Source organism: Antechinus flavipes, chromosome 5, assembly GCF_016432865.1.
Source record: "Antechinus flavipes isolate AdamAnt ecotype Samford, QLD, Australia chromosome 5, AdamAnt_v2, whole genome shotgun sequence".
Classification (NCBI taxonomy): domain Eukaryota; kingdom Metazoa; phylum Chordata; class Mammalia; order Dasyuromorphia; family Dasyuridae; genus Antechinus; species Antechinus flavipes.
Genome location: NC_067402.1, coordinates 236,537,565 through 236,549,723, shown reverse-complemented (window position 1 = coordinate 236,549,723; position 12,159 = coordinate 236,537,565). Strand labels below are relative to the sequence as shown.

Below are 12,159 nucleotides of genomic sequence, written 5' to 3'. Positions count from 1 at the left end.
AATAGTGAAAGTACCTCTAATCATTGTGGGGGAGGGTTGCCTCAACTTCATTTCAGCTCTCCTCTCTGATCTGGAACCTAAACTAAGAATTCCACTCTCCTAAAAGTACCCAGCCAGCACATTCCTGCCCAGCTGTATTTGCGCACATAAGGTCTGGTTCGTTCCTGCACTGGAATGTGTATTTCCATCACAGCTGAGCCTGGCCTAGCTATTCAGCCAGGTTTTACTTAGGCTTCCCAGATTCAGACATCTGGCTCCTCATGCTGTCCTGGACTTAAAAATTTCTGTGGTTCCTGCTGAGCTATAGCCACACCAACAAAGACCCAGGGGTTCTAACTTTGTGTTTCTATAGAGTTAGCTGGTAGGTGTTTGCACTTCACACTAGTTAATTATGGCCTGAGGTTTTTCTTTGGATCTTCTTGAATTATATTGGAAGAACCCTTGTTCTGCCCAAAATACTTCTTGATTTTTCGCCAGTCTATGTTTACTCTGAGGCACAAATTTGTTCTATTTGTGGGGAAAATCTGAAGAGCTTGAAATTTATGAACCTATTCCGCCATCTTCCCAGAATCCTTCTCTTCTTGACATTTTTTTAAAGGAGCACACTACTTACCTGCTTATATCAGAAAGAAGCTAAAAAAGATGCCCTAAAAATTGTCCTCTTCACCCAAATCTGGCTAGCATATTGTAGAAGGTGGGCTAGCAAATGAAGGCCAGTTTACTGAAGTTGAAGTTGTATATACATTTTTCTGAAGTGGCTACAAAGATGGAGAAATGCCATAAATGATGTGGGTTTCTCAATCAAAACTAATGTAAGAGCAGTTATATATGGCACAATGGATAGAGTGCTGGCCTGGAATTAGAAAGACTTGAGTTCAAATCTGGCCTGAGACACTAGTTGTGTGACCCTGGACAAGTCACTTAATCCTGATTGCTTTAAAAAATAAACTTGTTATGCCCTCTGAAAGGAGTGAAAGATAGGCTCATGATAATGTAACTGCCACTTTCAGAAAAGTGCCACAATACCATCAGTGTATTGTCCCACTATGATGAACCCTAATAAGATTAAAGAAAAGAAAGATTTTAATTGCATAACTAAATTAATTGTTTTGTTTTGCTTTAAAGTTGATTATCAGTATAATGATTTGATATAAATCCATTCATTTAAGTAATTTCTACTTAAACAGTGTGACTTTTTTTTGACAATTCACTTAATAGTATTGCATTTTTCCCAACTATTATATGTAAAGATAGTTTTCAACATTTATTTTTGTAAGATTTTAAGTTGCAGGGCTTATATCCCAAAGAAATCTTAAAGAAGGGAAAGGGACCTGTATGTGCACGAATATTTATGGCAGGTCTCTTTGTAGTGGCCAGAAACTGGAAACTGAGTGGATGCCCATCAATTGGAGAATGGCTGAATAAATTGTGGTATATGAATATTATGGAATATTATTGTTTGGTAAGAAATGACCAGCAGGATGATTTCAGAAAGGACTGGAGAGACTTACATAAACAATTGATGCTGAGTGAAATGAGCAGGACCAGGAGATCATTATATACTTCAACAACAATACTATATGATGATCACTTCTAATAGATGTGGCCCTCTCCAGCAATGAGATGAACCAAATCAGTTCCAATAGAGCAGTAATGAGTTGAACCAGCTACACCCAGCGAAAGAACTCTGGGAGACGACTATGAACCATTACATAGAATTCCCAATCCTTATATTTTTGTCCGCCTGCATTTTTGATTTCCTTCATAGGCTAATAGTACACTATTTCAAAGTCTGATTCTTTTTGTACAGCAAAATAATGTTAGGACATGTCTATTTATATTGTATTTAATTTATACTTTAACATATTTAACATGTACTGATCAACCTGCCAGGCGGGGGAGGGTGGGGGGTGGTGGTGGTGGTGGTGGAGGGGATGGGGGGAAGGAGGGGAAAAATTGGAACAAAAGGTTTGAAAATTGTCAATGCTGTAAAATTACCCATGCATATAACTTGTAAATAAAAAGCTATGATAAAAAAAAAAAAACTGAAAAAAAAAGGTTTTAAGTTCCAAATATTTTTCCCTTCCCTTTCTTTCCTTCCTCTTCTCAAGACAGTAAGCAAACTGATAAAAATTATACATGTATAAGCATATATTTCCATATTAATCATGTTGTGAAAGAGAAAATAAAAATAAAAAGGAAAAACAGTAGAAAGGAGAAAAAAAGTAAAAATGGTATGCATAAATCCACATTCAATCTCTTTCTTTCTCTGGATTTGGCTGGTAGTTCTATCTTGTCTTGGATCACTATTGCTGAGAAGAGCCAAATCCATCACTGTTGATCATCTCATAATCTTGTTGTTACTATGTAATTGTGTGTACTGTGTGTTACAATGTTTCTCTGATTATACTAACTTCACTCAGCATCGGTCATTTCTTTTTTTTTTTTTTAATTATTATATCTTTTTATTTACAAGACATATGGATGAGTAATTTTTCAGCATTGATCCTTTCAAAACCTGTTCCATCTTTTCCCCTCCTTCCCCCCATCTTCTCCCCTAGATGGTAGGCAGACCAATATATGTTAAATATGTTAAAGTGTATGTTAAATATAAAATACGTATACATATGTATACAGTTATCTTGCTGCACCAGAAAAATCGGATTTAGAAATAAGGTAAAAATAACCTGAGAAGGAAAACAGAAATGCAAACAAAAACAGGAGTGGAAATGCTATGTTGTGGTTCACAACCATTTCCCATAGTTCTTTCACTGGGTGTAGCTGGTTTTTTTCATTATTGAACAAATGGAACTGATTTGGTTCTTCTCATTGTTGAAGAGAGCCACGTCCATCAGAACTGATCATCATGTAGTGTTGTTGTTGCTCATCTCACTCGGCATCAATTCATGTAAGTCTCTCCAGGCCTTTCTGAAATCATCCTACTGGTCATTTCTTACAGAACAATAATATTCTATAACATTCATATACCACTCTTATTCAGCCATTCTCCAATTGATAGGCAACCATTCAATTTCCAGTTTCTAGCCACTACAAAAAGGGCTGGCACAAACATTTTTGCACATATGGTTCCCTTTCCCTTATTTAAGACCTCTTTGGGATGTAAGGCCAGTAGTAACACTGCTGGATCAAAGAGTATGGACAGTTTAATAACTTTTTGCAGCTCATCATTTCTTATAAACCAATATTATTCCATTACATTTGTATTCCATAACTTATTTAAGCCATTCCTCAATGGCATCCACTCAATTTCTTGAGTGTCTTACCATCACAGAAACAGTTGCTACAAACATTTTTGCATGTATGCCCCAGTAGAGACAAAACTGGATCAAAGAATGTGCATAGTTTGATAACCTTTTGGGCATAGTTCTAACTTCCTCTTTAGAATGGCTGGAGCTATTCACAACTCCACCAAGAATGAATTAGTGTTTGGGTTTTCTCACATCCTCTCCAACATTTATCATTTTCTTTTCCTGTCATCTTGGCCAAACTGATATGTATGAAATAGTACCTCAGAGTTGTTTTAATTAATTTCTTCTTTTGAAATTGCCTTTTCATATTCTTTGACCATTTATCAATTGGGAAATGATTTGTATTTTTATAAATGTGATTCAGTTCCCTATGTATTTTAGAAATGAGGCCTTTATCAGAACACTCAATGTAAAAATGGTTTCCCAGCTTTCTTCCCTTCTAATCTTTGCTGCATTGGTTTTGTTTTGTGCAAAAGCTTTCTAATTTAATGTAATCAAAATTATCCATTTTGTATTTCATATGTCCTCTATTTCTTGGTGGATCATAAATTCCTGTTCTCCAAAGATAAACTATCCCCTGCTCTTCTGATTTGCTAATAGTATCATTCTTCATATCTAAATCATGAATGCATTTCAACATTATCTTGGTATGGGGAGTGAAATGTTGGTCTATGTCTAGCTTCTGCCATACTATTTTCTAGTTTTTCTAGCAGCTTTTGTCAGTTAGTGAGTTCTGAAAGCAGAAGCAATAGACTTTGGGTTTATCAAATAGTAGGTTCACCCATTTCATTTTTGATCCTGATAATTTGGTTTTTTCTTTCCTTTTTCAGTCAAGTAATTTACTCTTTCTTAATATCAAATGCTTTTTATAATTGCTATTTTATAATACAATTCTAAATCTGGTACTGCTAGGTCACCTTCCTTTGCATTTTTTTTCCATTAATTCCCTTGATGTTCTTGACCTTTTGTTCTTCCAATTGAATTTTGTCATTACTTTTTCCATCTCCATAAAACAATATCTTTATTTTTTTATTTACAAAGCATATGCATGGGTAATTTTTCCAACATTGACTCTTTTTTTTTTAAATTTTATTTTATTTAATAATAACTTTATATTGACAGAATCCATGCCAAGGTAATTTTTTACAACATTATCCCTTGCACTTGCTTATGTTTTGATTTTTCCCCTCCCTCCCTCCACCCCCTCCCCAAGATGGCAAGCACTCCTATATATGTTAGATATGTTGCAGTATATCCTAGATACAATATATGTTTGCAGAACCGAACAGTTGTCTTGTTGCACAGGGAGAATTGGATTCAGAAGGTAAAAATAACTCGGGAAGAAAATCAAAAATGCAAATAGTTAATATTCGTTTCCCAATGTTCTTTCTTTGGGAGTAGCTGTTTCTGTCCATCATTTATCCATTGAAACTCAATTAGATCTCTTTGTCAAAGAAATCCACTTCCATCAGAATACATCCTCATACAATATCGTTGTCGAAGTGTATAATGATCTCCTGGTTCTGCTCATTTCACGTAGCATTAGTTCATGTAGGTCTCTCCAAGCCTCCAAGTATTCATCCTGTTGGTCATTCCTTACAGAGCAATAATATTCCATAACATTCATATACCACAGTTTACCCAGCCATTCTCCAATTGATGGGCATCCATTCATTTTCCAGTTTCTAGCCACTACAGACAGGGCTGCTACAAACATTTTGGCACATACAGGTCCCTCTCCCTTTTTTAGTATCTCTTTGGGATATAAGCCCAATAGAAACACTGCTGGATCAAAGGGTGTGCACATTTTGATAACTTTTTGGGCATAATTCCAGATTGCTCTCCAGAATGGTTGGGTTCGTTCACAACTCCACCAACAATGCATCAGTGTCCCAGTTTTCCCGCATCCCATCTAACACCTGTCATTATTGTTTCCTGTAATCTTAGCTAATCTGAGAGGTGTGTAGTGGTATCTCAGAGTTGTCTTTATTTGCATTTCTCTGATCAATAGTGATTTGGAGCACCTTTTCAAGTGACTACAAATAGTTTCAATTTCTTCATCTGAAAATTTTCTGTTCATATCCAATTTGTCAATTTGGAGAATGGCTTGAACTATTATAAATTTGACTCAATTCTCTATATATTTTAGATATGAGGCTTTTATCAGATCCTTTGGATGTAAAAATGTTTTCCTAGTTTATTGCTTCCCTTCTAATCTTGTCTGCATTAGTTTTGTTTGTTCAGAAACTTTTTAACTTAATATAGTCAAAATTATCTATTTTGATCAATATCTATTTGATCAATAATGATTTCAGTTTTTTGGTCACAAATTCCTTCCTCTTCCACAAATCTGAGAGGTAAACTATCCTATGTTCTTCTGTTGTTTATAATATCATTCTTTATGTCTAGATCATGAACCCATTTCGACCTTATCTTGGTATATGGTATTAGGTGTGGGTCTATGCCTAGTTTCTGCCATACTAGTTTCCAATTTTCCCAGCAGTTTTTGTCAAATAGTGAATTTTTATCCCTAAAAGTAGGACTTGAGCTGAATTTTGAAGGAAGTCAGCAAAAATAAAAAGTGGAGGAAAAAGGTAGGGCATTCCAAACTTTTAGGAAGAGCCAATGTAAAGACACAGAAGTGAGAGATAGTGTTTTATTTCAGATTGCTCCTATGTACTTGGATTAGAGATTGTTTAGAGGAAAATAAGAAGGGAAGGTAGGAAGAGGCCAGATTGTAAAGAGCTTTAAATGTTGAACAGAGAAGTTTATATTTGATTCAGGAAGTAATTAGCTTCATACTTCAGAAAGACCAGATATGAGGATGGCGGAGAAGAAAGCTGTGCAGCCTAGCTCCCTCAGTCTCAACACAATTTAACTCCCAAACACCTAGTAACTTCACTCCCGTAGCTTTATTGCTTCCATACTAATTTCCAGAAGAGGAATATTGGATGTGTCATCTCTTCCATTAGAATGTGAGCTTCTTAAAAGTAAGGTTGTCTTGCTTTTTTTATTTGTATTCCCAGTACTTAACACAGTGTTACTAATAGTTGTTATAGTGTAACTATATCACTATAGTTAACCCATAGTGATCACTTAAGAAATGTTTTATTCATTTATTCAAAGACTTTGGTATAAAAATACTTTTAACTCAACCAGGAAATAGGAGAAAACAGAGGAAGAGTAATAAAAAAAACTAAGGGAAAGGAGAGTTTCAGGGATTAATCACGAGTAAAACAAACTCTAAACTTTGAGGAGGAAATTACAGTAGGATGAAGGGAAATGTAAATTCATTCATAAAAAAGAAGAAACAGAATTCCATAAGATGTTCTTTGCAAGAAGCACACTTGAAACATCAAAAATCACAGATTTAAAATAAATGGGTGAAGCAAAAACTATTAGACCTCAGCTGAACTCAAAATAGTATATTTAAAAATTTATAGAGTAACAGCAACATTGTAGTAATTAAACTTTTTAAAAAATTTTTTAAATCATTATTTTGAATAGACAAAAATGGACTTAATTTTAAAAGGTAAACAGGGAAAGTTCATTTTGCTAAAAGATATACATGATGAACTAATTTTAATACTTAACATAAATGCATCAAATGGCATAGAATCTAAATATTTAAAGGGAGTGCTAAATGAGTTAGACAGTAAAAGTGTAATGGTAGGATCTCAATATTCCCTTCTTAGAGCATATGATATATATAACAAAGTACAAAAAAGATACTAAGGACTTAAATAGAATTTTAGAAAACTTAGGTATGATAGATGTCTAGAGATTGTTAAATGGGAATAGAAGTGAACATATAAATGTCTAAACTGTGCATGACATACAAAAATTGACTATCTGTTTAGGCATAAATCTCACAAACAAATGTAGAATAACATTAATATTAAACATATCCTTTACTAAACACAATAAAACATTACAAGTTTAATATTAATATAACAATGGTTTGTATTAATAATGTTCTCCCACAGTTCTCAGTTTCTATGATTATTCTGACCAGTCCTGATTCAGTTTCCCTGCTTCTCAAAGCTCAGTCCTGCAAAAAACCCTCCCTCTTTATCAGAATATTTGATAAGGATAAAAGATCTTATGTTTTAGAATATTGGAATGCCTTTCCCCTTCCAAGCTATCAGAATGTCAGATACCATCTTATCAAGATGCTTCCTCCTGATTATGTCATCTCATCTCTAGAAGCTCACCCCACCCTGTCAGAGTTATGTTCCTACTCTTAGCACCCTGACTCCACCTCTGCTTCAGTCTACCCCCTGAGTCTGAGCCATGTGTATATAGGTCATTGAGAACTCTCATTGTTGGCTGGATTCTTGAAGACGATAGTTTCATTCAGCCCTGGGACCAAACCATGGATCCATTTGGTCTTAGTAAATCTCTCCCGTTAAATAAATTATTAAAAACTCTCTAATCTCTCCTTTGCCTCAGTTTCTCCAGCGTTACAATACATGTCATTATGTTGAATTATAATTCTATTATTGTATTATAATTCTATAATGTTATTATGTTAACAAAAATCAGTGGAAGAAAGGTCTCAAAGACAGCCTCTGAGAAGACTAGAGATTTCTCCCGGGAGTAATGCTGAGAGAGTTAATTTTGCACATAGTGACTACCATTATATCCAGCAATTTAAGAAAACATATTTTAAAATGGACTGTTTAGTTAACATATTTTAAAATGATCCAGTGGAGAAAAGATTAAAAATTTACTGTGAATTAAATAAATTGAGTCTGAAGTAGAGGTGGGACAGAGAACAAATCACTAATAACTAGAAACAAAAATTAAATCAGCTCTGAGTTGCTAACATCCATCAGTTTGACAATGATGATAAAAAGGGAAAATGACATTTTGTAGGGGTTGTGGAAAAACAGAAACGCTGATGGAGATGTCAATTGATCCAGCCAGCCATTTTGGAAAACAACTTAGCATTATGCCCCCATTATCACTAAATGATGTGTGCCATTTGAATTAACAATAACATTTTTTAGTCAGCATCTCAAAAAGATCAAAGAAAGAGGAAAGAGACCCATATGTACAAAAATATTTATAGCAGTTCTTTTGTAGTAGATGTCCATTAGTTGATATTCCCAGGATTCCTTCAATTACTAGCAAAATTGCTTCCTTTTATAAGAACTCTTTCCAAATCCCCCTTCATTCTGGCACTTTTCTTTTGTTGATTATTTCCAGTTTATCCTATGTGTAGCTTTTTTTTACCTAATTATTTTCATGTTGTCTTAGATTGGGAGGTCTTCAAGAACAGGAACCGTCTTTGTATACTTAGTACTTGGCATAGTACTTTTCACATAGAGGGTGTTTAATAAACATTTGTTGACTAGAATGACTGAAATGAAATATTATTTCATAGTAAGAAATTATAATAGGGTTGGTTTTAGAGAAACCCTAGGAAGAATTGTATGACCTAATGTAAAGTGAGCAAAATGAGGAGTAAAAATTATATATAAAGTAACAGCAGTATTGTGGTGGATTAAGTTTTTTAAAAATTTAAGAACTATAATTAAAACATTAACCAACCATAACTCTAGAGAACTGATAACGAAGCATGCTTCCTGAACTGAGTTGCCTTCGAGATGCAGAAATAGACATATTTTTGGACATGACCACATGAGAATTTTTCCCCCTTATCTACACATTGGTTACAAGTTGGTTTTTTTTTTTTTAAATTGGGAGGAAGGTACATGTGAAAAACAAAAACAAATGCTTGAAAAAATCAAGTAAAAATTAAAACAAAATAAACCAGTGCATCCTATCATGAAAGTTGCCTCACGTTATCATTATTACAATAGTGTAATATTTGTTCTAGAATTAGGTCCAGTAAGCATTGGATTTGAATTCTGACTTCAAAACTTACTAACAGAGTTGCCACTTAATATCGCTAAGCCTCACTTTCCTCTTCTGTAAAGTAGGATAATCATAACTAATATTTAAACCAAAGAGTTGTGAGAAGCAAAGGAGATAGTTTACATAAATTGTTTTACAAACTTTAAAGCCCATAAAATGAGTTATTAGTAGTATATTTATAATTTACCTTTTCAGCCTGAAGTACTTCAAGCCTAAAACTACTATGTCCCATTTTTCTAATTACAGTGAGTTAATTTGTCCTGAGAATTTCATAATCACCCTTGAGATAATTTTAAACATACACAGCTATTATAAAATTAGCATCAAGATTCTCTATTCCAAACTTATTTACATATCACTGACCTGTAGGACATTTCCCCAATCTCTTTCAGGGGCTCTTATAAAACTAACAGCTTTTAATCTGGTAATGGTCTGAATTAATTTAATTTGTTTTTGCCTAGGGAGCCTACCTCAAGCTAGAAGTGTTCCAGAGTATGTCTACAACCCAAACTTGGTTGAAAACCACCTCTCTGCAGAGTGTTCCCCTGTCACCAAAACATATGACATTTTAAAGGTGAGGAATTTACAGGACAAAAGTCATGGGCTTGCCTTGTCCTTATCATCCTTCTGCTTTCTTAGGTCCAACCAGGTCATAGTTGAAATATGGGAAAATTAAATTTGTGTGGGCAGTAGGTAAAACTGAAGGCTGCAAATAAATAGTACATGCAGCCTTCTACAAAGAATAGAATGTATGTTGACAGTCTTTTCCTAAGAAGTTGCTCTTCTTTCTTTCAGACATTTTGGTCTTTCATTTGTTATTGCTTATTTAATAATCCTTATGGATAGTTATATTCTTTAATAAAAACCAAAAAAATTGTCTGTTTTCTATTCAGGCAGGTACAGCAGCTACTTATGAGAATCATTTGGAAAAAGGAAGAATCCACTATAATTCACAAAAGTCAATGGAAAAAAAGTCTCAAAGGCAGCCTTTGAGGAGACTAGAGATTTCTCCTGGGAGTAGTCCTGAGAGAGTTAATTATGCACATAGTGATTACCAGAAAAACCAGGCAGGATACAATTTGAAGCTTCAAGAGAGTAAGAGATCGACTATCCTCATGCCACCAAGATATGCTCGTTCAGAAATTGTTGATTTCAACCATCATGGTACCATGGGCAAGCAGCATCATTATGACACTCACTACAGACAATACCAGTATGGATCTGTTAGTGACACAGTTTTTGATAGCTTCCCTGCCAGTCCAGTAGTACTCACATATCCCAGGCCAAGAACCAGCCGAAGTATGGGAAACCTCTTGGAGAAAGAGAACTATCTGACTTCCGGGCTTCCTTCAGGACAAGTCAGACCTATGGTGTCTCTACAAGGCCAGCAGAATAAGCCATCTGTTTATTCTACCTGGCATCAGCGTTCCTTCCATAACACTCATGCTCTGAGAGATATTCTGCCTAGTGTCAGTGCAGACACCAGTGGGAAACAAACACATATGACAATTGCCCAGGCAACAACAGCAGGAGTTGGAAATTTACTAAATGAAAGAGCTGCTTTCAGTGATTTCCAAATTGGGTAAGTCTGCTTCTTGCATCTGTCATTTATGATCAGTACTAGCACATTCTGTTCCTGAACCTATTGACATGTGAGCTGACATTTCTCAGTCTAGAAAGAAAGCTTTCCAGAGATAAGGGATTAAGCTAATGCACATTCAACCATTTGCCTAACTGGCAAGTTAATTGTTGTGTTACTCTTGGAAAAAAGGCCAAACTGCCATTTCACGTTTCTGCTTTTCAACTCGAGAATTTTATGTAACATTCAGGAAACCATGTCCAAATTAAATAGTGACTGAAGCTGTATTTATCACTGCACAGGATGAAGATGAAGTTTGAGAGGAGGTTAAGTTGTAAAATAAATGAAAAGGTGAATTTCATAATATATCATGATAAGAATTATTTTATGATTTTTTTGCCTTTTTTGGGGAATAAAAGAAATATGTCTTCTCATGTGGAAAAGTTTAAAGTGAGGGATCTCAAATAATATTGAAAGCTGGTTATATAATAAATTGAAAATAAAGGGATAGTAAACAATTTCTATTTCTCCATTTATTTTTGAATGATTGATACATATTGATCCTCGAAATAGCTGCTAGTGAATTTTTTTATACTATTCCTTAGCATATCTTTCCTGTTTTTATGATTCATTTAGATTTAGGAACTAGTTATTTTTTAATTTAACCAGCTTTTTACAAGAATTATCAATGAAGGTATTACACCCATATTTTCTGCAGTAAGTTCTATCTTTAAAGTCAATGTCATTCAGTTTAGCATATATTAAGTGCCTGTTACATGCCAAGCCATGGGAATACTAAGATTAAAAAAAATTTAAAGAACAATTTCAACCCTTTAGGTTTAAGTCTTCCTGTCTTTAGACCCAGCATTCTAGCCATAGTCCCCTGTAACTGCTGCAGAAGTCAGAGTAGCCTGAAATAGTCAAGTAGAGAGCAAGTACTTGGACCTGCAGAGATCAGAGAGGTCTTCATATAAGAGGTACTAGCTACCTTAACTAGCTAGTTCCTGTAAAAGGAAAATTTTATTAGTCATAGAATGTGAGGAAGGCAGCATTAAATAGGTTGATAATTGTATTCATGAATGGAAGCAGAAGAATGCAGGATGAAATTGTGGAGCCGCAGCTAGTATTTCAATTTGGCAAGAATATAAGATAGACAACGAATATTGTGAAATAGAACTATACAGAAAGAGAGATTGGTCCCAGCTTGTGAAGGGCCTTTAATGCCAGGCTAAATACTGTCTATTTATTTCATTGAATGACGATAAGGCTTTTGAGGTGGGAAATGATATGAAGAGTCAAGGATTACTATGAGGTTTAGAACATAAGTAATTAGAATAATGGTGGCGCTCTCATCAGTTAATAGGGAAGTTTGAATAAGGGACAAAGTTTGAGGAGAAAAATATTGAGTTCTACTTTTTACTTGTTTGA

General features: G+C 34.6%; 1 protein-coding gene across 1 annotated transcript in view; it reads left to right on the top strand.

Moving 5' to 3' along the window:
* The window catches only part of PKP2 (plakophilin 2), a 149,775-nt gene that overhangs the window by 22,967 nt on the left and 114,649 nt on the right, over positions 1-12,159 (top strand). The window contains exons 2-3 of the mRNA XM_051962136.1: positions 9,614-9,726; positions 10,046-10,734. Coding sequence (XP_051818096.1) covers positions 9,614-9,726; positions 10,046-10,734 — 802 coding nt within the window. The remainder of the gene's footprint in view (positions 1-9,613; positions 9,727-10,045; positions 10,735-12,159) is intronic.